This window comes from Orcinus orca, chromosome 19 (assembly GCF_937001465.1).
Source record: "Orcinus orca chromosome 19, mOrcOrc1.1, whole genome shotgun sequence".
Lineage (NCBI taxonomy): Eukaryota > Metazoa > Chordata > Mammalia > Artiodactyla > Delphinidae > Orcinus > Orcinus orca.
Window position 1 is genome coordinate 6,069,018 of NC_064577.1, and position 25,358 is coordinate 6,094,375.

At 39.0% G+C, this 25,358-nt stretch overlaps 1 protein-coding gene and 1 pseudogene across 1 annotated transcript in view; both read left to right on the top strand.

Annotated features, from left to right (window-relative positions):
* Window positions 1-25,358, top strand: part of EFCAB5 (EF-hand calcium binding domain 5) — a 114,550-nt gene that overhangs the window by 2,303 nt on the left and 86,889 nt on the right. The window contains exons 2-4 of the mRNA XM_033423317.2: window positions 14,788-14,881; window positions 15,274-15,336; window positions 16,311-16,395. Coding sequence (XP_033279208.1) covers window positions 14,840-14,881; window positions 15,274-15,336; window positions 16,311-16,395 — 190 coding nt within the window. The 5' untranslated portion in view covers window positions 14,788-14,839. The remainder of the gene's footprint in view (window positions 1-14,787; window positions 14,882-15,273; window positions 15,337-16,310; window positions 16,396-25,358) is intronic.
* On the top strand, window positions 1,979-7,278 carry LOC101287878 (elongation factor 1-alpha 1-like; annotated as a pseudogene).

Here is a 25,358-nt window from a genome sequence, read left to right on the forward strand (position 1 = left end):
AAGTATCATTCTAGAGAAAAGTATTATTCAAATCAATAGGTCTTAGTAATGTACTTATATGTTAATTTTCTTACTGACTCAGGGACAGCAACACTGATTATCTACTTTTATGTAGCATTATGTAGCAACATTATCGGAAGATGATAATCTTACAGTGTAAGATAATCCTACAGTGGGAAAGAGCACTACCCTAGGAATCAGAGACCTGGCTTCTAGTTCCAGCTCTGTAAAACCTTGAACAAATGGCTTAAACTTTTTGAGCTTTAGTTTCTTCATTTCTGCAATGGAGCTCTAACTCACAGGATTCCTGTGATCAAATGAGAAAAAAAATGTAAAGTGCAATATAAACTGTAAAGCCCCATATGTAATTAAGATAACTTTATTATTCTCATAAGTTTGTTCCAAGTTCAGTGAGCTTTTGCTGAGTGTATCCTATGTGTAGAAAATAACATCAAGCAGAAAGGTAATAAAAAAAAGAATGAAAAATACATGATTCCATGCCTTTTCTTAACAGTAGGAGAAGTAGATTAGTGGTCAAGACATGTCTCATTTGTATGTAGGTATAGAACATCATTATTCATCACATCTGAGGTGATAAAAATCCTGGTCAAAATTGGGATTGTAAGGTACCCAAATTCACATAAGGCTTGTAACAGAAAGTTAATTTATTTACAGGAGAAATATCTCTTCCTGGCATATGCCTTTTAAGGAAACTAAGATTTGGAAATTGTTGGTGCATGTTCATTGATTTATTCACCATTAATTGAGAAAATACCAAGGGTGTATTATACACTAGTCACTTTTAAAATCAAAAGTCTATCTACCCCTCGTAGCTTGTTAGCAGGAAAAAGCTCATCAAATAATTACAGTAAGGTTTAGTGGTACTGTTGCTTCAGTTGCCTCTGCTAGGCCCCAGAAGTACACACACACACACACATATATATATGAGAAGTCTAGATGTGTACAAAGTGCTTTAGAAATACAGAAAAGGTCTGGACAAATAAATGTATGCTTTATGATATTGGATTTCAGGCTTTGCCTACAGATCCCAGTATAGCCACGTTGTGAACTGATCTGGATCACATGTGAGCATTTGCAGTCTATGCTCTCTGCACCATTTATACCTATTCTTTCCTGGGCTCCACCCTGCTTCCTACTTGGTCTTCTGGTGATCTGAGGGAAGAGGTGTCATAATATGCTAGCTGAATTCGAGAAGGGAGAGGCCAAGAGCAGGATTCCCAAAAGAGGGAGCCAAAGAGAAAAGTTCTCCCAGCTCTATTTAGAGCACCTTTCTTCTTCCCACCTGTGATAATGGAGGCCTCCTTGTGCCATTGGAGTTCATTTAACCCTTAACTTGTATTATCACTTCTTCAAGGTGAAATTATAAGGGAGCTTTTGAAATTTCTGAGATCAGCTGGTTCTTAAGCTTTGAGAACCTGATGAAAACTGTTAGCCATCTCTCCAGAAAGATACATTTACATATTTCACACACACACTGAAATCCATTAAGGGGTCCCAGGTTAAGAATCCTGGTTTAAAGGTTAAAGCAGTGCTTCTCAACCTTTTTTCATATCATGACATCCATAGAAATGATATTGTTCAGCACACTGGGATAAATTAGAGGGGATTTGGAGGCAACAATATGGGGCTTGGTGAAAAAAGTTATTTTCTTTTTATAATTATAATGAGAAAAATAACAAACATATTTAAGGGTGATATTAAATATTGAATTTGTATAAGCTTCCAAATAAAGTCTCTCAAAAATTTAATGAAAAACCCGAGATTGCCTCTATAAACATGACATTTTCTGTGTAGGGTTTTATGACCGAAATGACTGCATGTAATTTCTGAACAAGACAGTTTAACAGTGATCAATTAGTAGTCTTTATTGATGAGAATTTAGTTCATACAAATAGGTGATAAATTTAAAATAATTTTCACAACTATTCAAAATTTGCAAGTATAAATTATGTGTGACTCCAGTAGCTCTTACTTTTTTCCCACTAGAAAATGTCATGTGGTAATATCTTATGATAGCATGACTGGATTTAGAATCCACTCAAACTTTTTCATATTAAGTATATTTTACAAAATAATGACAAAACTCCCATTTGCAGGGTAGGACTGTGTTACGAGAGCAATAATTCTGCAGCTAACTTGGATGTAACTAAAAGGGCACATCAGCCATAAACAAAGGGAAGAATTCAATATATATGAAGAGAGATTAAGAGCTGAGTCCATGAGGAGTATCTGGCAGACTTCCCTGCCTTTCCTGGCCACAGCTTAGGCTCTGAGTCCTGCTCCTTGAGTGCCTGGAGCATGCACTCCTCCAGCAGCTCCAAGGTTCAGTGTTTATGATGAGCAGCAATACACACCGCAACTGGCCTCTGAAAGTGATGTCTTAGAGATAGAACATTCCTTTGCTTTGCTTCTTTATTAGAGGATACTTGCTTTAATAAAGCAAGTCCTCCATTGTGTTTGCCTCCTGTGGAACCATGGGGCACACTAGGACGGATCATCAGACTCTGATTCTTTGGGTTACTCTTTGAGAATCCTTAAGTCAAACTGCTTCTGGCCAGGGGTGAATTATGTAGAGGCACCAACCACCATACTCCTTTCAGGCCACTCCTAGGGCTGAATAGATAACTATCTTGCAGTACGTCTGTAACTGATTGATCACAGGCCAAATGAAGTATGTCATTTAAAAGACTGTATAGCTAAGCTTGTTAAAATGTGGGGGGGGGAATCATTCTTTATAATCCAACCCCTTACATTTGAAATGACTAGTTACAAATTATAAAACAAGTAGAAATATATAGAGATAGAATATAAAATAGCTAAGAGTGAGTGGAGTATGACTGAGTCATGTATTGCCTCTACCTGGTTGTAATTCTTCTTAAATTTTAATAATCTTATACTAATTTATTGATAGTCAGTGTCCAGATAGGAGATAAAATTCACACCGGTTATTTGAACAGATAATTTAACAAGAATTGTTAACTAGGTATGAAGTTAAGTAGGTGACTGAAAAACTGAAAAGAGAAATCTAAGGTGTGACAGAGGTAGCAACTGTTATTACCTTTAGGACTGAAAAACAACCTAAACAAAGGAATTAAAGGGAAAAAAATTACAGACTTGGAGGAGTGAGCCCACAGAGCTGAAACTCAGGTCTCTGAGAAGAAGACACTGCCTGGCTGCCGTTGGTGTCTCTGAGCTTAGATGGGGTGCTCCATGGGACCCAGCAGTCTGGGGCCCAGACCTCTGCAGCAGGAACACTGGCTGGCTGATGTCAATGAAAACTACAAAACTTTAGAAAAACTGCAAACTGGATTCAGCTGCTGCTACCAGGTTAAAGAAGCATAGCTGGAGTGAAGCACACTGGAACCAAAACACCACAGGAAGCAGTCGTGAGGTAGACAGGAAGGAACAAGTCTCTTGTCCTTCCTCAGCCTTGTGGTCTCCATCTGATGCCCCCAATTAGCAGAGCTTAACAGAGCCAGCTGGCAAGGCAAAGAAATGTGGTTTTCATACTCCAGCTCCAGCATGAAAGAAAAGTACAAAAGGGTGAATTTGGAGCTGAGAAAATAATCTAATAACTGGCACTTGGCTGATGTAGAAATTGATACCAGAAGTGGAATTTATCTTCCATCCGTTGGTTTTGCATATATTTCATGAAGACAGTTAAAGACCTCGCTCCTTTTGTTCTCCGGATCCAATCAGCATAATGTCATCAATGTACTGGACCAACTTAATGCTGATTGGAAGATGAAGATGCTCGGTATCTCTGTGGACTATATTATGGCAGAGAGCAGGAAAATTGATGTAGCCATGGGGCAAGACTGTGAAGTTATATTGTTGGCCCTGCCAAGTAAAAGCAAATTGCTTCTGGTGTTTCTTGCCAATTTGTATGGAGAAATAAGCATTTGCTGGATCACTAGCTGCATACCAAGTGGCACTGGCTGTGTTGATTTGCTCCAGTGAAGTTACTACATATGGAAGAGCAGCTGCAATTAGAGGCATCACCTGATTAAATTTATAATCACCCACACTCATTCTCCAAGATCCATCTGCCTTCTTCACAGGCCTAACAGGTAAATTAAATTGGCGTGAGATAGATTTCATCACTCCTGCTTCCTTTAACCTTTACTGGTGTCACTAATCTCTATAATCCCCCATTCTGCCATCCCAAGGAAGCAATAATTTTTGTTTACTCTTCTGGTGTATGGGGGAGGTGGGAGGGGGTTCCCAAGGGCTTCAACGTGGCTCTTCATTGTCCTTATTCCAGGATCAAAGAACCAATATGGAAATTCTGCCAGTTACCAGGTATCTATTCTAATTATACATCCAGGAGCTGGTGAAATCACTGCAGAGTGGTTCTATGGGCCTACTCTGCCCACTGTGATACAAACTTGAGTTAAGGGGACTTCCCTGGTGGTGCAGTGGTTAAGAATCTGCCTGCCAATGCAGGGGACATGGGTTCGATCCCTGGTCCAGGAAGATCCCACATGCCGGGGAGCATCTAAGCCTGTGCACCACAACTACTGAAGCCGGCACACCTGGAGTCCATGCTCCGCAACGAGAAGCCTGCGCACCACAGGGAAGAGTAGCCCCGGCTCACAACTAGAGAAAACCCATGCGCAGCAATGAAGACCCAACGCAGTCAAAAATAAATAAATAAATAAATTTAAAAAAGCAAAACACAAACCAGTTAAGACTCCATCTCCCACCTGTCCAATACAGGCCCCACTTAAACTGGTGGAATGCATTTGGGTCCCCAGAAATTAACACCAATTAATGCCAATGTTTAGAAGTCCCTGAAATACCTGAATATTAATCTTTTTCCTCATTACACAGTCATTTTAGGAAATGGCCTAAGGTCTTTGTGGAGAAGACTTGGAGGAAGATTTTCAGTATATGCTATGGTAGTGCTGCAGAATCCTTCCTTAAGGGGATCCAGCCTGCCCTTTCAATTAAGAGGCTCAGCTCTGGAAACTGGGTGAGAGAAGTCAGAACTCTCCACTATGGTGACTAAAGTCATATTTTTGGCTACCATATATAGATTTTTAAATATTATGTGTAGATGATCAATACTTTATTAGGCTGCCCATCTATTTTAATCCTGGGACCACCATAATCATTTAGCTGAATGTCAAAAATAATCTGATTACCACTGTATCTCTACTTCTCTTTATGGTAAATGTGCCTGCCTTGTCTTTGGTGGATAAACACTGACATCTGGCTTCTGCTGCCTGAAATGGGTCATCCCATCATGCCTTGCCTACAGAAGAAAGCCAACATAGAGCTTTTCAAGGATATAAGTACTCCCACTCACTAATGTATTTTTCAGTGCTTTAGTAAAGGGACACCCCCCAGGTTCTCTTGGAGAATATACTTGTGGGGAGTGGATATGCAAGTCAAAATGTGATAAATCTACTCCAACATTCCCATATCCCTAAGACTTTGGATTCCTCTTACATTATCCAAGGAAGTTCCAGTATCTCCACTTAATTAAACATAGGCCACTATGGAGTCCAAGTTTCAGTGAACTTACCAAGTAAATAGTGAGTGTCACTTCCAGCTGTAGGTGCTAATACATTAAATCCTTAATTTCTGATACGGGTACCCATATCAATAAATTCCAGCCAACCCAGTATTATATTTTGTGCTCCTTCCTTTAACTCCCTTATAATATACTCATGTATGTTCCCTGGGCTTCTGCCACTAAACAAGAAAATAATGAAAATATTTTGCCATAAAACCTATTTCCACTTGGTTAGACTTTGTATTTGCCCTGCTGGAGCATTTTAATATCTGATTTTAGCTTTTTTCGCAATGGGTTTGCCACCAGAACACAGGTGTCATGAAAACCACCGCTAAATTTAAGCCACAATGGGAAAGGAGAAGCCTCACATCAACATCACTGTGGACATGTAGATCTGGGCAAGTCTACCACTACTGGCCATCTGATCTATAAATATGGTGGGATCGACAAAAGAACCATCGAAAAGTTCAGGAAGGAGGCTGCTGAGATGGGAAAGGGCTCCTTCAAGTATGCCTGGATCTTGGACAAACTGAAAGATCAATGTGAGTATGCTATCACCATTGATATCTCCCTGTGGAAATTCGAGACCAGCAAGTACTATGTGACCATAATTGATGCCCCAGGACACAGAGACTTTATTAAAGACATGATTACAGGTGCATCTCAGGCTGATTGTGCTGTTCTGATTGATGCTGCTGGCACTGGTGAATTTGAAGCCAGTATCTCCAAGAACGGGCAGACCTGTGAGTATGCTCTTCTGGCTTATACTCTGGGTGTGAAAGAACTAATTGCTGGCATTAACAAAATGGATTCCACTAAGCCACTCTATAGCCAGAAGAGCTGAGAGGAAATTGTTAAGGAAGTCAGCATCTATATTCAGAAAATTGGCTACCACCCCAACACAGTAGCATTGGTGCCAGTTTCTGGGTGGAATGGTGGCACCATGCTGGAGCCAAGTGCTAACCTGCTTTGGTTCAAGGGATAGAAAGTCACCCATAAAAATGACAATGCCAGTGGAACCATGCTGCTTGAAGCTCTGGATTGCATCCTGCCACCAGCATGTCCAACTGACAAGCCCCTCCAGTATGTCTACAAAATTGGTGGTATTGGTATTGTCCCTGTGGGTCGAGTGGAGACTGGTGTTCTCAAACCGGGCATGGTGGTCACCTTTGCTCCAGTCAACGTTAAAACTGAAGTGAAATCTATTGAAATGCACCATGAAGCTTTGAGTGAAGCCCTTCCTGGGGTCAGTATGGGCTTCAGTGTCAAGAACGTGTCTGTCAAAGATGTTTGTCGTGGCAGTGTGGCTGATGACAGCAAAAATGACCCACTGATGGAATCAGTGAGCTTCACAGCTCAGGTGATTATCTTGAACCAACCAGGCCAAATCAGTGCTGAATATGCACCTGTGCTGGATTGTCACACAGCTCACATTGCTTGCAAGTTGTCTGAGCTGAAGAAGATTGATCATCGTTCCGGGAAAAAGCTGGAAGGTGGGCCCAAATTCTTGAAATCCAGTGATGCTGCCATCATTGATATAGTTCCTGGCAAGCCCGTGTGTGTTGAGAGCCTCTCTGACTATCCTCCTCTGGGTCATTTTGCTATTCGCGACATGAGACAGACAATTGCTGTGGGTGTCATCAAAGTAGTGGACAAAAAAAAAAAAAGTGGGCAAGAAGGCAGCTGCAGCTGGCAAGGTTATCAAGTCTGCCCAGAAAGCTCAGAAGGCTACATGAATGTTATCTCCAATACCTGCCACCCCAGTCTTAATCAGTGGTGGAAGAACGGTCTTAGGACTGTTCACTTCAGTTGGCCATTTAATAGTAAAAGACTGCATCACAAAACCTTCAGAAGGAAAGGAGAATATTTCGTCAACCATTTGTTTTATGTGTGGCAGTTTTTCCTTTATTTGATTTTATTTTTTTTTAATTTTTATTGGAGTATAGTTCATTTACGATGTTGTGTTAGTTTCAGGTGTACAGCACAGTGAATCAGTTATACATATACCTATATCCACTCTTTTTTTTTAGATTCTTTTCCCATGTAGGCCATTACAGAATATTGAGTAGAGTTCTCTGTGCTATACAGCAGGTTCTTATTAGTTATCAGTTTTATATATAGTAGTGTGTATATGTCAATCCCAATCTCCCAATTTATCCCTCCCCATCCCCATTCCCTGGTAATCATAAGTTTGTTTTCTACATCTGTGACTCTACTTCTGTTTTGTAAACAAGTTCATTTGTACCCTTTTTTTTAGATTCCACATATAAGTGATATCATATGATATTTGTCTTTCTGTGTCTGACTTACTTCACTCAGTATGACAATCTCTAGGTCCATCCATGTTGCTGCAAATGGCATTACTTTGTTCTTTTTTATAGCTGAGTAATATTCCATTGTATATATGTAGCACATCTTCTTTATCCATTCCTCTGTTGATGGACATTTAGTTGCTTCCTCATCCTGGCTATCGTAAATAGTGCTGCAATAAACACTGGGGTGCATGTATCTTTTTGAATTATTATTTCCTCCAGGTATATGCCCAGGAGTGGGATTGCTGGGATATGTGGTATGTGTGGCAGTTTTAAGTTAGCTTTTAAAATCAGTACTTTTTTTTTGTGGTACGCGGGCCTCTCACTGTTGTGGCCTCTCCCATCTCGGAGCACAGGCTCTGGACGCGCAGGCTCAGCGGCCATGGCTCATGGGCCCAGCCGCTTCGCGGCATGTGGGATCTTCCCAGACCGGGGCACGAACCCGTGTCCCCTGCATCGGCAGGCAGACCCTCAACCACTGCGCCACCTGGGAAGCCCTAAAATCAGTACTTTTTTATGGAAACAACTTGACCAAAAATCTGTCACAGAATTTTGAGACCCATTGAAACAAAGTTTAATGAGAAAATAAAAAGACCTGATTTGAGTTAACAAATCTACTATAAGTAAGAGGTGGTTGTGGTGAGTCTTGAGGAAAATGGGCATCCTCTTGCAAGGCAGTTGCCCCAGATGATATTATTACAAAATTTTCAATTAAGAGGATATTCTTCACAAATACAAGAGGACAAACTGCTTTCACTGTCAAAAAAGGCTCAAAGTGACTCAGAAGTTTGAGATTATCAGTCTCCTAGTCCAACTAAATGTCCCCATTCCAAATTTCAGGGTACTCCTTCCCAATCAATCCCTCAATTTTGACATGAATAACTTGGCTGGAATTTGAATTCAATTAATATTGTAATTCTGCAACCCATAATTCTTGATTAATTGACTCTTTTATCATTAAACGATGACTTCCTTTGTCTCTTATTATAGTTTTTGGCTTAAAGTCTATTTTGTCTGATGTAAGTATAGCTATCTCTGCTCTCTTTCGGTTTTCACTTGCCTGGAATATCTTTTTCCATCCCTTCACTTTGAGCCTATGTGTATCCTTAAAGCTGATGTGAGTCTCTTATAAGCAGCATATAGTTGGGTCTTGGTTTTTTATCCATCCAGCCACTCTATGCATTTAGATGGAGAATTTAATCCATTTTATTGATAGGTGAGAACTTTTATTAATCAACATCTAATTAAATGTCATCTTATTGTTTTCTGGCTGTTTTGTAATTCTTTTGTTTCTTTCTTCCTGTCTTACTGCCTTCCTTTGTGAATTGATGATTTTCTGCAGTGGTATGCTTTGATTCCATTCTCTTTATCTTTTGTGCATCTACTATAGGTTATTGCTTTGTGGTTACCATGAGGCTTACATAAAACACCTTATAGATACAATGGTTTATTTTAAACTGATGACAACTTAATTTCGATCACATACAGAAACTCTACCTTTCTATATCCTCCCCCCATCTTATATTTTTGATGCCACAGTTTACATCTTTTTATATTGGATATCCAATAGCAAATTATTGTTTGCAAAGCTATAGTTATTTTTAATACTTGTGTCCTTTAACCTTTATTCTAGAGGTAAGTGATTAACACACCACCATATTACAGTATTGGAATATTCCGAATCTGACTGTATAGTTATACTTACCAGTGTGTTTTCATGTTACTAATTAGTGTCCTTTCATTTCAGCTTGAAGAACACCTTTTAGCATTTCTTGTAAGACAGTTCTGGTGGGGGTGAGCTCCCCTCAGCTTTTATTTTTCTGGGAAAGATTTTCTCTCTCTTTCATTTCTTTTTATTTATTTAAATTTTTAAAAGATTTTTTTGATGTGGACCACTTTTTTTAAAGTCTTTATTGAATTTGTTACAATATTCCTTCTGTTTTATGTTTTGGTTTTTTGGCCACGAGACATGTGGGATCTTAGCTCCCCGACCAGAGATCGAACCCGCACCCCCCTGCATTGGAAGGCAAAGTCCTAACCACTGGACCACCAGGGAAGTCCCTCTCTCTTTCATTTCTGAGGATAACTTTGCCAGATAGAATATTCTTGGTTGACAGGTTTTTTGGGTTTTTTTTTTTCTTTCAGCACTTTGAATATGTCATCCTACTCTCTCCTGGCCTGTAAGGTTTCTGCTGAGAAATCCTGTGATAGTCTTATGGGGTTCCTTTGTAAGTGGCAAACTTCTTTTCCATTGCTTCTTTCAAGATTTTCTCTTTGTCTTTGATTTTGACAGTTTTATTACAATGTGTCTTGGAGAAGATCTCTTTGAGTTGAATTTGTTTGCAGACCTATGAGCTTCATGAACTTGGATGTCCAAATTTCTCTTCAGATTTGTGAAGTTCTCAGACATTATTTGGGGGGGGTGGGCTGTTAAGGATTCTACATATTAATTTGTGGGGACATGGTGGAGGTTGCACATACAAACATTTAGTATATAATAAGAAGAAAGTTAATGGACCAGGAAGGAGACTTGAAGATGGAAGTATGAGATTTTCTAATCACTTGGAGAAGTTGAGACAACAGCAGTTAATTGGAGAGGTCAAACTTACACCACTGTATTTTTATGGCAGGCTGGTGGTATAGGTCAGACATTATTTTTCAAAAAGTTTTCTGCCCCTTTCTCCCCTTCCTTAGACTCTCATATTGTATAGATTGTTTCTCTTAATGGTGTCCCATAAGTCCCATAGGCTTTCTTCATTCCCCTTCAGTTTTTTCTTTTTTTCTCCACCAGCTGAATATTTTCAAATGATCTGTGTTTGAGTTTACCGATTCTTTCTTCTGCTTGGTTTAGTCTTGTCTACTGAATTATTCATTTCAGTCATTGTATTCTTCAGCTCCAAAATTTCTGTTTGGTTCTCTTTTTTTGTTTTCTCTTTGTGGAACTTATCATTTCATTCTTGTATCATTTCCCTTATTTCATTAAATTGTTTACCTGTGTTCTCTTGTAGCTCTCTGAGCATCTTTAGAACAGTTATTTTGAATTCTTTATCAAGCAATTTGTGAATCTCCACTTCCCATTACTGGAAGTTTACTGTGTTCCTTTGGTAGTGTCATGTTTCTCCGATGTTTTGTGATCCCTGTAGTTTTTGTAGGTGTCTGTGCATTTGAAGAAGCAGTTACCTCTTTCAGACTTTATGGACTGACTTTGGTATGGAAAGACTTTCATCTGCGGGCAGGCACATGCTGGAACATGCTGTGACCCTGGGTCTAGTGGTGCGGAGTGCAAAGTGTGAGGGCATGTAACATCTCCGAATGATGGGGAGGGGCGTGATGTCTTGTTGGTTTAGCAGCTGGGGTTCATGACGTCAACAACCGCATAATCTTTGGTGAGAGCTGTAGGCAGTCCACAGTGGCTTCAAGGACTGTTGGAGTCTTTAACAGTACCTCCAGTCCAGTGGCTAGGGATCAGGCCAGGCAGTGGTGGTGTCCAGAGCCAGTGGTATGCACAGGCTTGGCTGCAGGGCTAGTTGTGGGGACTGGCTGCAGAGGCACAGTGGCAGGGGCTGGGGCCAACTGGGGGTGCACAAGCAGCTGCAGTGGCCCTGGCTGTCAGTGTGTCCTTGAGTGACAATGGGGCTAGCCGAAGGCACATGCTGGGCAGTGGTGGCCAGTGACGGGAGTTGAGGCTGGTGTCTTGCAGGTACACAACTTTAAGGTTAACTGCAGGTAAGCAGAGCCATGCAAGCCAGTGACAGGTGTCCACATTGAATCCAGGCCCTCCAGCAGCTATGGGGGCCTTGGCTGTTGTTGTACACTTGTGGGGCCATAGGGGCTTGCTGTGGGCATGTGCACGGCTGTAGCGGCTGGTAGTGGGAGTCAGGCCAGCAGTGTGCAGGTGCACAGCTGCAGTAGTCTCCTGCCATTCTCAGCAGTTATCAGTATCTTTCACTGGCTCTTCTTTCTTAGCCCTACTTTTAAGTGTTCATCAACAAGGGTTTATTTTCAGCCTTTTTTTCCCTTCTCTTAGCTATTATTGGGTGAGCCCCACTAGCATCCTCCTACAAATGTATCTTTCTATCAATACCCAGGGGTTCAAGACTCACAAGAAATCCAGGTAAATGACATTTCTTATCCTCTATGAGTCTGAGAAATCAGAATGATGTATGATTTCTCTCATACTGAGAAACTCCTTCCTCAAGGATAATTGGCTACTCTTTCACATGTGACTGACAGTCTTACTAATGAAGATGCTATTGGAATTTCCCTGGTGGTCCAGTGGCTAAGACTCCACGCTCCCAATGCAGGGGGCCTGGGTTCGATCCCTGGTCAGGGAACTAGATCTCTTATGCCACAACTAAGAGTTCGAATGCCGCAACTAAAGATCCTGCATGCCGCAACTAAGACCCAATGCAGCCAAATAAATATTTTTTAAAATGCTATCAAGCAGGTGTCTTAAATGTAATACCTTCAAACTCAAACTCATATCATTCTTCAAACCTGTTTTTCTCTCCTTTCCTTATTTCACTTAATGGCATCATCATCCATTCAGCCTTCTAAATATTAAAAAACGCTCAGTGAGCCTTAACTACTCCTCTTTCACTCCTTAGATCTAATTATGCCCCCAGTCCTGATCATTCTATCTGTTGTAAATAGTTTGGGTTCCCTCAGAACAGACCCTGGTCCAAGGAGTTGAGTGCAAGTTTATTTGGGTGGAAACAATGGTAAGGGAGTAGGGAAGTAGACTACAGTCAGGGGCATTCATCTCAGGTGCAATATTTAAGGTACAAAATTTACCTTCATTCTATCTTTCCCCACTCTTTCACACTTCCAGTCTTTGCCGGCAGAGTCAACTTTTTAAAAACACCGATTTCATCGCATCTTGTCCTATGCTTAAAAAGCACAAAATAAAATCCAAACTCCTTGATTTATTGTGAAAAGTTACCTTTTTAGCCTCATCTTCTGCCACTTTCTATTATATAACTATGCTCTGCTATGAATGCTTCAAACACTTTTTGAACTTTTATACTCCAGCGTATAATGTTCCTTCTGCCTCAAATACTCTTTCCCCCCTCCTTTACACACACACAAAGTCTTATTAGTCACTTAAAATCTAGCTTGGAAATCTATTTTTCTGTGAAATCTTCCCTGACCTCCCTGAGAAAATTAATTGCCATTCCTCTGTGTTCCTTAATATTTTGTATGTACCTCTGCTTTTTTTTTTTTATTCATTTATTTAATTTTTGGCTGCATTGGGTCTTTGCTGCTGCACGCGGGCTCTCCCCAGTTGCAGCGAGCGAGGGCCACTCCCCGTTGCAGGGAACAGGCTTCTCATTGTGGTGGCCTCTCTTGCTGCGGAGCACAGGCTCTAGGCACGCGGGCTTCTGTAGTTGTGGCACACGGGCTTCAGTAGTTGTGGCTCACGGGCTCTAGAGCGCAGGCTCAGTAGTTGTGGCGCATGGGCCCAGTCGCTCCGCGGCATGTGGGATCCTCCCGGACCAGGGCCCGAACCCGTGTCCCCTGCATCGGCAGGCGGACTCTCAACCACTGCGCCACCAGGGAAGCCCCTGTACCTCTGCTTTTGCACGTACAGATGGAATTGCATCTGTTTATCCCTTTTTCCTGTCACTAAACTAGGAACTCTACAAAAGCAGATTCTATCCATCTTTTTAACCCCAAAGTCTGCCTGCATATAGAAGGCACCCAGTAAAGGTTTACTGAGTTGAATTTATCTGGGTGCATCCAAACAAAACAAATTTTAAAAGAAATGGGGGGACTTCCCTGGTGGTCCAGTGGGTAAGACTCTGTGCCCCCAGTGCAGGGGGCCTGGGTTCGATCCCTGGTGGGGGAACTAGATCCCGCATGCCTGCCGCAACTAAGAGTCTGCAGGCTGCAATGAAGATCCCACGTGCCGCAGCAAAGATCCCATGTGCTGCAACTAAGACCCGGCACAGCCTAAATAAATAAATAAAAATAAGTAAATCTTAAAAGAAATGGGAGGAAGCTTTTTAGCAATTTCAGGAGATGGACACCAGAAGCAAAAACAGCAGTCTGTGAAAATGTACAATTGGGACCTATCAAAGAAATCTATTGTGTATTATTTATTATTTATGAATTGCTTCAAAAAGGCTTTGAGGCAGGCATTTTTGTGTTGGAAGCTGTTGTCTCCAAAGGCCGTACTTTTGGTTCATTCAAGCAGAACATATGTTGATAAAAAGAAAAGTGAATACTCTAGCACATTATAAATAATACCATTTCAAATTAAGAAGTCCCTAGATTGTAACTGCCCTAGCAGCAGAGGCCATGTATATAAAATGCATTACTTTTTACATAGAACCTAGCTTAAATATACACAAAGTCTTAAATATACACAAAGTCTTACATGATTTTTGACACAACAGTGATTTTGATCATCTGTGACTGAATCTATAGTCATTTGCAATTGAAGTAGGGGATGTGGTAATTATCCATTTTTATTCCTTAGCATAAATAAATAAACCAGATAAATCTCATTCCTCTCAGAACTCCCCCCTCCAAAAATACTTTTTAGCAAGGTGATTATTCTAATGTCTGTCTTTCTCACATGAATTAAATAGCAATCAAAGTTTCATTTCACCTCACTTTGTAATTTCAAAAACTAATGAGGATGATGATAATGTTTTAAAAATTCAGTTGCATTGCTGTTGCTGTTTTTTTAAACACTAATGGTGATGATTACTGTGGTGACTTTTCCTGTCTCCCTGAACCCTGGCCTAGCACTAATCGAGCTTTGATCAGTAACCACAGTAATAACAGTAGTACAGTCAGAAGTTTAGCAGCTGAGAACTTATTATCATTCAGTAGAATGGTGGGATGAGGTTGGGTGGGGGGAGATTTTGATCTTCCAGAGTATTTCTGTTTGTTAATATTTTCTTTCTCTCTTTTTGTTATAAATAGTGGTCTGGTAATACTTTTCCTTACCATTTGGTGATATCTTTTAGTGGTCCAGATGAGTGAGTCGACATCTCAAGAGGAACCCAAACCTGCTCAGGTACCTGGTCTACATAGGTTTCTAACCATTTAGCCATGAGAGGATTTGAGATTCAACATTTTTGGGAAAATGGAGATGCAATATCGTATTCTGTCATTGAATTATTTCTCTTTTTAGTTGAACTTTTCTGCATGAAGTTTTGACAAAAATGGGGTCAACTAATAGTTGAGTCACAGTGGCCTGCTTCCAGTTGCTTTGTATTCTTTATACCTAACAAGTCTAATACTGTTTGAGTTTGCTAATACAACTACTTTATGTGATTTTATTTGGTATGATGTTTACTCATTATGTGAATTTTTTTACATAAAAAGCTTGCTACACTAGAGTATAAAATGTTAGTTTTATTTCCGGCTCCTGTTGGATACCATTTACTAACACTATTTCCACTTCAGGAAAATGGAAAAGAAGACAAAGAAAGGAACCAGGAAGCAACCAAAGTAAAAGAGCCTATGAAGGTAGAGTTTTCATGAGTAATCAGATGTTAATGCTTGAGAGTAAACTGGAGAAATTAATTTTCTCACAAAGAAAAAAAAGGAAAAGATGTGGGTATTCAAAAAGATAAAATGGCAAATGGGAAAAAGCAAACCCATGTTGATCATTAAGCTGACTCATTTGAGTCAGTTGCAGAAAACTTCCATCGACAGGTAAATTATTTGTGAAGAGCTATTATGAATTATAAGTAAAGTTTACTTTCTAAAATCAGAACTGTTACCCTGAGTACAATAACCACCAGTTTTTAGGGGAACTTCGCTATCATTCTGAAAATGTAATCTCCATGTTAATCGTTTAAGTAACTTTGTGTTTAAATAAATAGAAGATTTCAATGAGGAAAAATATTTTATAGAAAAGGGGAGGCAAGTGAAAATAGTTATATGATTCACCATTAAGTTGACTAATGTGAGTCTTAAAGTATTCTGTTATCATCGTTTTAAAAGTACATCAGCATGAGTACAAAAAGCTATTTTGTCACCATTTATTCATAAAACTAACCTTTACTTTCTTTAATTAAGGTGAAAACGTTTTTCTTTCCACCACAAACGTGGAAGGTGATTCTAATAGTAAAAGAAACCAGCAGCAATTTCAAATGTCCTATTTCACTGTGTTGTGGTCTCAAATTATGTTTCTAGAAAGTATTATATAATTCAAGGATTCATGTACATCTGGAATAATATTCTTAGCATATTTACTACGTTAGCAATAGAAAGATGTGATGACATTCTGAGCCAATGAACTTTATCTTGTAAATGCAGTAAATAGACTGTGATTACTGCTTTGCTTCTAATATATAGCATTAAATCCTAGCAAAATTAGGGAGGAATGTTTGGTGATTTTTACAAGGGATTTGTGTGCATTCTTTAATTGGGAGAGTTGATGCAACTTTGATGAAAAGCATTTCACTTTTTAATTGGTGTTTCTTTTCTCCTTTCAGAGTTCACGGAGTATACCAGACAGTTTGGCATTAGGCATCTGCAGCAATGTGGCAGGAACAGCAGCAAATAAAGTCAAATCCCAAGGTAGAGAACTAGACTTTCTCCTACACAACAGAATGCAAAACTATTACTAAATTTTAGTTGGGGATGGGTTCCTCAAGATTTTGCCTTTTAAAGATATGATCCCAGGGATATTTTAAATGCGGTTTGGGAAATAGTTTAAAATATATTCCCGTCATCTTCTACTGATACTTAGAGGCAAGTTTATAACCATTCATCTTGTGCTTAAAGAGAAAATTTAGCTAAGAGAGCTGACTGACACATAGCAGACAACCCATTAATACAAAAATAAAATGAAGAACCCTAGTGATTCAACCTGCCTGCTGTTTTTCTATTTCTTCTTTTTACCTCTGTACTTGACAACACATTTATTCTATTTGACTTCCAGCCCAATCCTTAACCCAAATCCCACATAATTATGCAGGTTGAAAATTTATATGATCAAAAGGCAACAAATAACTGGGCAAGACATTCATCCCTTTCACTACAGTTCTTCTAATTTTAGATACTTAGTGAAATCCTGTATGACAGAAAATTTTCACAATATTTAAAATTTAACAATTTCAACTTATATTTTAGTTAATTGAAATTCTTTTCAATTTGGTTTACAACTATTGAGTGTTTAGTATGTGCTAGGCTGAACTATAATAATAATTTTTTAAAATAAATTTATTTATTTTATTTATTTATTTTTGGCTGCATTGGGTCTTCATCGCTACGTGCGGGCTTTCTCTAGCTGCGGTGAGTGGGGGTTACTCTTCGTTGAGTCAGGCGGGCTTTTCATTGCGGTGGCTTCTCTTGTTGCTGAGCACGGGCTCTAGGCGCGCGGACTTCAGCAGTTGTGGCACGTGGGCTCAGTAGTTGTGGTTCGCAGGCTCTAGAGCGTAGGCTCAGTAGTTGTGGCGCACGGGCTTAGTTGCTCCGCTGCATGTGGGATCTTCCCGGACCAGGGCTCAAACCCATGTCCCCTGCATTGGCAGGCGGATTCTTAGCCACTGCGCCACCTGGGAAGTCCCAATAATAATTTTTAAAGCATTTTCTAAACTATAAATTGCTATATAGATGGTAGTTATAACTTGTAGTTGCTTACTTTTCTCCAAAGTGTTTTTCTGTCTTTTAAACCAATTATAAGTATTATTTACTATTCCTTCTTATTAGTAAATATATAATACATACACATTAAGAACCAAACTTTTCAGCATTTATTTTGCCTTTATTATAAACTTAGTACTGTTTTCACAGCTTCACTAACTTTTAAAAAGTTTCTTGGCAAGTCCCTCCCTACCTGCCCCCTACCACCAGTTTCCTTCTTTCTTTTTTTTTTTTTTTGCATTTGTCAACATTTTTTTCTTTTTACATCTTTCTTGGAGTATAATTGCTTTACAATGTTGTGTTAGTTTCTGCTGTATAACAAAGTGAATCAGCTATACATATGCATATATCCCCATATCCCCTCCCTTTTGGGCCTCCCTCCCACCCTCCCTATCCCACCCCTCTAGGTGGTCACAAAACACAGAGCTGATCTCCCTGTCCTATGCAGCTGCTTCCCACTAGCTATCTGTTTTACATTTGGTAGTGTATATATGTCAATGCTACTCTCTCACTTCATCCCAGCTTCCCCTCCCCGCCCCGTGTCCTCAAGTCCATTCTCTACGTCTGCGTGTTTATTCCTGTCCTGCCACTAGGTTCATCAGAACCATTTTTTTTAGAGTCTATATATATGTGTTAGCATATGGTATTTGTTTTTCTCTTTCTGACTTACGTCACTCTGTATGACAGACTCTAGGTCCATCCACCTCACTACAAATAACTCAATTTCGTTTCTTTTTATGGCTGAGTATTCCACTGTATGTACCACCAGTTTCTTGATTTTACTTCCTCCTCACTCCCACCCTTCACCATCACCCCATAAATACACTTTGCCTTTACCATACTCACTTGAGCCAGGTTTATAAATGAACTCTTGCGTTTTAAACATGCCAAACAGAATCACGATCTAGGTAATTTGCTATAAATTTGATTAGGTGTTCACTTTAATCAGTTTATGGCCATATTTGCACCTACAAATCTTCACACATATATTCCAACATGTAATTTATTGCCTCTCTAGAAAACATATCAATCAAGAGTTTATGGTCTTTTCTGTTCTTATACTTTCAATTTGTTATCACTTTTCAATGTATGGTAGAGGGAAATGTGTTTTGTTTGTTTAAGTCTGTTCATCCCAGTTTATGAAAACATTGCAGTTGCTTGTTGCGCTATCAAATGCAATGCAATGTACTTATTTATTCAGTGATCAGTCACTATTAATCCTAACATTTCTAAATCTCCCTTTGTAAATACATGTGTGTGTGTGTGTAAGAAGTGGGAAGAGGAACCGTTATTTTAGTCTCAACATGTCAAAGGATGTGTCTTTATCCTTGTTATATACTTGTCAAAATTAAAAGGATGTTATCTTGCCAGGCAGCTCCCAGAATACACTCAAATACATATCTTTGCATAGAAAATATTGTGGTTAAACGTACCATGTGGGGCTTCCCTGGTGGCGCAGTGGTTGAGAGTCCGCCTGCCGATGCAGGGGACACGGGTTCGTGCCCCAGTCCGGGAAAATCCCACATGCCATGGAACGGCGGGGTCCGTGAGCCATGGCCGCTGAGCCTGCGCGTCCGGAGCCTGTGCTCCGCAACGGGAGAGGCCACAGCAGTGAGAAGCCCGCGTACCGCAAAAAAACAAAACAAAACAAAAACGTACCATGGGAATTCCTTATTTCTTTCCCTGGTCATTGTATTTTTTAGGCTATGAGCTTAACTTGTGTTTTGAGAAATCTTATTTCTTTTTTATTAATTTGCTCAGCTTTATTCTTATTACACAGCCCTAAGTTTAAAAACGTTTTGTAGGAAAATGCCTTTTCCTATAGTTATTGAATTTTAATTACAATAGTGTTTAATAGTGCTTCTTTTCTTCCTCCTTTCGTAGTAGTTATTCTACATTATGTACAAATGGTAAGAAATTCTGGTAAGACCAAGACAGCTGAGTTTCAAACAGGACCTGTGTTTAAAGGGAACATCACACATCTGTTAAGTAGCCCCGCTGCGTCAATTTTCACCAGTTTAATCAGCAGCCAGTCCCTGTAATGTTATATGCCTTCTGTGAAGAAAGAGTCTGTTAAAGCTTATTATAATGTGGGTTATAATTCATTCCTATTTATGTCCTTAAATAGGGTTGTACTGAGGCCATGCCCAGCAGTGAGCCATGCACTAAGTGCAGGAAATGATAAAAGTCACTTATAAGATTGGACCTTTCAAAATATGAATAAGGAATTCTTTTGTGTTCCTACTTATTTAGTTGAAAGCATTTGTGCCCATATTGCCTGAATAGGACTTTGTATGTTAGAAGGTGGATTGATACAGGGGTGAAGGTGTGCATATTGGGAAAGAATGTGAAAGCCTCTTAATTCCGCAAGAGTTATGGAAGACAATCCTGAAAAAGAATTTCAGTGCTTAGCATAGTGCCTGGCACTATGACATCAATAATTATTTATTGAGTGAATACGTAAATGAATCTATCTATCTGTAAAAGGTTTAGGAATGTCCAAGCATAGACCTGCTAAAAAACCCAGTACCTATTTGAAATTATATTCAATTAAACCTCTTAATTTTCCCTTGGGGCAGTGCTGTAATTTATGAATTCAGAGATCACCCAATCAAAAGACAGCTACAGATAGGCTTGTTCAGAATTCTGATTTACTGACCCTGCTATTGCTGTGCCTCCTTTTCTTTTCTTGATTTTATGGCTCTAAGACAGAAGTGTTTGACCAGAGCTGTAACCAAACACATATCTACTTCCATTCTGCATATTGGTGGGGACAATGCAAGCACGAGGATTATTGCTTAGCAACCTATAATAGCCAAGCACACTAGAGGAGCACTAGCAGGCTGCAGCAAAGATAAGACAATGCCCCAGTTCATGTGTGAGTTTACTAATGAGCCATGCAGATGGCTAGATATTAAGTTGCTATAAATCTGTAGCACTCCCCTTAAAGCAGGAGGAGGAATATCTGCCTTGGGTTATGCTAGAGAGGTTAAAAGCAAAGAGAGTACATTAGAACCTGCAGACTTTAAAAAAAAATTGGTCTCTATCACACTTATTTAAAATAGAAGTAAAAGTATTGTATATTAATGAGCATTGTGACAAAACAGAATGGAAACACTACCCGCCCACCCCCCAAAAAAAGAGGTTAACTTGTTTACAAATCCAACTGAGAGGTAACAAAGAGCATTATACTACCCTCCTCATTTCCCCCATATATGAATAAGCCAAGAGGAAATCAAAACTTGGGAGAGATATTCATAAATACTATCCAATATTGGACTTAAGACATTCTTTAAATGAAATGTTGGCTTTTCAAGTGTTTTAAAAAATAAACCACTTAATATTTTTCCTGGTTAGAAAGATGGACACTATGTAGGTAGAATTTTTTTTTAATATCTTTATTAGAGTATAATTGCTTTACAATGCTGTCTCAGTTTCTGCTTTATAACAAAGTGAATCAGTTATACATATGTCCCCATATCTCTTCCCTCTTTCATCTCCCTCCCTCCCACCCTCCCTATCCCACCTCTCTAGGTGGTCACAAAGCACGGAGCTGATCTCCCTGTGCTATGTGGCTACTTCCCACCAGCTATCTGTTTTACATTTGGTAGTGTATATATGTCCATACCACTCTCTCACTTTGTCCCAGCTTAACCTTCCCCGTCCCCATTTCCTCAAGTCCATTCTCTAGTAGGTCTGCATCTTTATTGCCATCTTGCCCCTAGGTTCTTGTGACCATTTTCTTTTTTTTTTTTTTTTTAGATTCCATATATATGTGTTAGCATATGGTATTTATTTTTCTCTTTCTGATTTACTTCACTCTGTATGACAGTCTCTAGGTCCATCCACCTCACTACAAATAACTCAGTTTCGTTCCTTTTTATGGCTGAGTAATATTCCACTGTATATATGTGCCACATCTTCTTTATCCATTCATCTGTTGATGGACACTTAGGTTGCTTCCATCTCCTGGCTATTGTAAATAGAGCTGCAATGAACATTGTGGTACATGACTCTTTTTGAATTATGGTTTCCTCAGTGTATATGCCCAGTAGTGGGAGTGCTGGATCATATGGTAGTTCTATTTTTAGTTTGTTAAGGAACCTCCATACTGTTCTCCATAGTGGCTGTATCAATTTACATTCCCACCAACAGTGCAAGAGTGTTCCCTTTTCTCCACACCCTCTCCAGCATTTATTGTTTGTAGATTTTTTGATGATGGCCATACTGACCAGTGTGAGATGATATTTCATTGTAGTTTTGATTTGCATTTCTCTAATGATTAATGATGTTGAACGTTCTTTCATGTGTTTGTTGGCAATCTGTATATCTTCTTTGGAGAAATGTCTATTTAGGTCTTCTGCCCATTTTTGTATTGGGTTGTTTGTTTTTTTGATATTGAGCTGCATGAGTTACTTGTATGTTTTGGAGATTAATCCTTTGTCAGTTGCTTCATTTGCAAATATTTCCTCCCATTCTGAGGGTTGTCTTTTCGTCTTGTTTATGGTTTCCTTTGCTGTGCAAAAGCTTTTACCTTTCATTAGGTCCCATTTGTTTATTTTTGTTTTTATTTCCATTTCTCTAGGAGGTGGGTCAAAAAGGATCTTGCTGTGATTTATGTCATAGAGTGTTCTGCCTATGTTTTCCTCTAAGAGTTTGATGGTGTCTGGCCTTACATTTAGGTCTTTAATCCATTTTGAGTTTATTTTTGTGTAGGGTGTTAGGGAGTGTTCTAATTTCATTCTTTTACATGTAGCTGTCCAGTTTTCCCAGCACCACTTATTGAAGAGGCTGTCTTTTCTCCACTGTATATTCTTGCCTCCTTTATCAAAGATAAGGTGACCATATGTGCGTGGGTTTATCTCTGGGCTTTCTATCCTGTTCCATTGATCTATATTTCTGTTTTTGTGCCAGTACCATATTGTCTTGATTACTGTAGCTTTGTAGTATAGTCTGAAGTCAGGGAGCGTGATTCCTCCAGCTCCGTTTTTCTTTCTCAAGATTACCTTGGCTATTCGGGGTCTTTTGTGTTTCCATACAAATCGTGAAATTTTTTGTTCTAGTTCTGTGAAAAATGTCAGTGGTAGTTTGATAGAGATTGCATTGAATCTGTAGATTGCTTTGGGTAGTAGAGTCATTTTCACAATGTTGATTCTTCCAATCCAAGAACATGGTATATCTCTCCATCTATTTGTATCATCTTTAATTTCTTTCATCAGTGTCTTATAATTTTCTGCATACAGGTCTTTTGTCTCCTTAGGTAGGTTTATTCCTAGATATTTTATTCTTTTTGTTGCAGTGGTAAATGGGAGTGTTTTCTTAATTTCACTTTCAGACTTTTCATCTTTAGTGAATAGGAATGCAAGACATTTCTGTGCATTAATTTTGTATCCTGCAACTTTACCAAATTCATTGATTAGCTCTAGTAGTTTTCTGGTAGCATCTTTAGGATTCTCTGTATAGTATCGTGTCATGTGCAAACAGTGACAGCTTTACTTCTTCTTTTCCAGTTTGGATTCCTTTTATTTCTTTTTCTTCTCTGATTGCTGTGGCTAAAACTTCCAAAACTATGTTGAATAAGGGTGGTGAGAGTGGGCAACCTTGTCTTGTTTCTGATCTTAGTGGAAATGGTTTCAGTTTTTCACCATTGAGGATGATGTTGGCTGTGGGTTTGTCCTATATGGCCTTTGTGAGGAAAGTTCCATCTATGCCTACTTTCTGGAGGGATTTTATCATAAATGGGTGTTGAATTTTGTCAAAAGCTTTCTCTGCATCTATTGAGATGATCATATGGTTTTTCTCCTTCAATCTGTTAATATGGTGTATCATGTTGATTGATTTGCGTATATTGAAGAATTCTTGCATTCCTGGGATAAACCCCACTTGATCATAATGTATGATCCTTTTAATGTGCTGTTGGATTCTGTTTGGTAGTATTTTATTGAGGATTTTTGCATCTATGTTCATCAGTGATATTGGCCTGTGGTTTTCTTTCTTTGTGACATCTTTGTCTGGTTTTGGTATCAGGGTGATAGTGGCCTCGTAGAATGAGTTTGGGAGTGTTCCTCCCTCTGCTATAATTTGGAAGAGTTTGAGAAGGATGGGTGTTAACTCTTCTCTAAATGTTTGATAGAATTCGCCTGTGAAACCATCTGGTCCTGGGCTTTTGTTTGTTGGAAGATTTTTGATCACAGTTTCAATTTCAGTACTTGTGATTGGTCTGTTCATAGTTTCTATTTCTTCCTGGTTCAGTCTCGGAAGGTTGTGCATTTCTAAGAATTTGTCTATTTCTTCCAGGTTGTGCATTTTATTGGCATAGAGTTGCTTGTAGTAATCTCTCATGATCCTTTGTATTTCTGCAGTGTCAGTTGTTACTTCTTTTTTATTTCTAATTCTACTGATTTGAGTCTTGTCCCTTTTTTTCTTGATAAGTCTGGCTAATGGTTTATCAATTTTGTTTATCTTCTCAAAGAACCAGCTTTTAGTTTTATTGATCTTTGCTATCGTTTCCTTCATTTCTTTTTCATTTATTTCTGATCTAATCTTTATGATTTCTTTCCTTCTGCTAACTTTGGGGTTTTTTTTTGTTCTTCTTTCTCTAATTGCTTTAGATGTAAGGTTAGGTTGTTTATTTGAGATGTTTCTTAAGTTTCTTATTTGTTTCTTAAGGTAGGCTTGTATAAAACTTCCCTCTTAGAACTGCTTTTGCTGCATCCCATAGGTTTTGGGTCATTGTGTTTTCATTGTCATTTGTTTCTAGGTATTTTTTGATTTCCTCTTTGATTTCTTCAGTGATCTCTTGGTTATTAAGTAGTGTGTTGTTTAGCCTCCATGTGTTTGTATTTCTTACAGATTTTTTCCTGTAATTGATATCTAGTCTCATAGAGTTGTGGTTGGAAAAGATACTTGATGCGATTTCAATTTTCTTAAATTTACCAAGGCTTGCTTTGTGACCCAAGATATGATCTATCCTGGAGAATGTTCCATGAGCACTTGAGAAGAATGTGTATTCTGCTGTTTTTGGATGGAATATCCTATAAATATCAATTAAGTCCATCTTGTTTAATGTATCATTTAAAGCTTGTGTTTCCTTATTTACTTTCATTTTGGATGATCTGTCCATTGGTGAAAGTGGGGTGTTAAAGTCCCCTACTATAATTGTATTACTGTTGATTTCTCCTTTTATGGCTGTTAGTATTTGCCTTATGTTTTGAGGTGCTCCTATGTTGGGTGCATAAATATTTACAATTGTTATATCTTCTTCTTGGATTGATCCCTTGATCATGATGTAGTGTCCTTCTTTGTCTCTTGTAATAGTCTTTGTTTTAAAGTCTATTTTGTCTGATATGAGAATTGCTACGCATGCTTTCTTTTGATTTCCATTTGCATGGAATATCTTTTTTCATCCCCTCACTTTCAGTCTGTATGTGTCCCTAGGTCTGAAGTGGGTCTCTTGTAGGCAGCATATATACGGGTCTTATTTTTGTATCCATTCAGCCAGTCTATGTCTTTTGGAGGGAGCATTTAATCCATTTACATTTAAGGTAATTATCGATATGTATGTTCCTATTACCATTTTCTTAATTGTTTTGGGATTATTACTGTAGGTCTTTTCCTTCTCTTGTGTTTCCTGCCTAGAGAACTTCCTTTAGCATTTGTTGTAAAGCTGGTTTGATGGTGCTGAATTCTCTTAGCTTTTGCTTGTCTGTAAAAGCTTTTAATTTCTCCATCAAATCTGAATGAGATCCTTGCTGGGTAGAGTAATCTTGGTTGTAGGTTTTTCTCTTTCATCGCTTTAAATATGTCCTGTCACTCCCTTCTGGCTTGCAGAGTTTCTGCTGAAAGATCAGCTGTTAACCTCATGGGGATTCCCTTATGTGTTACTTGTTGTTTTT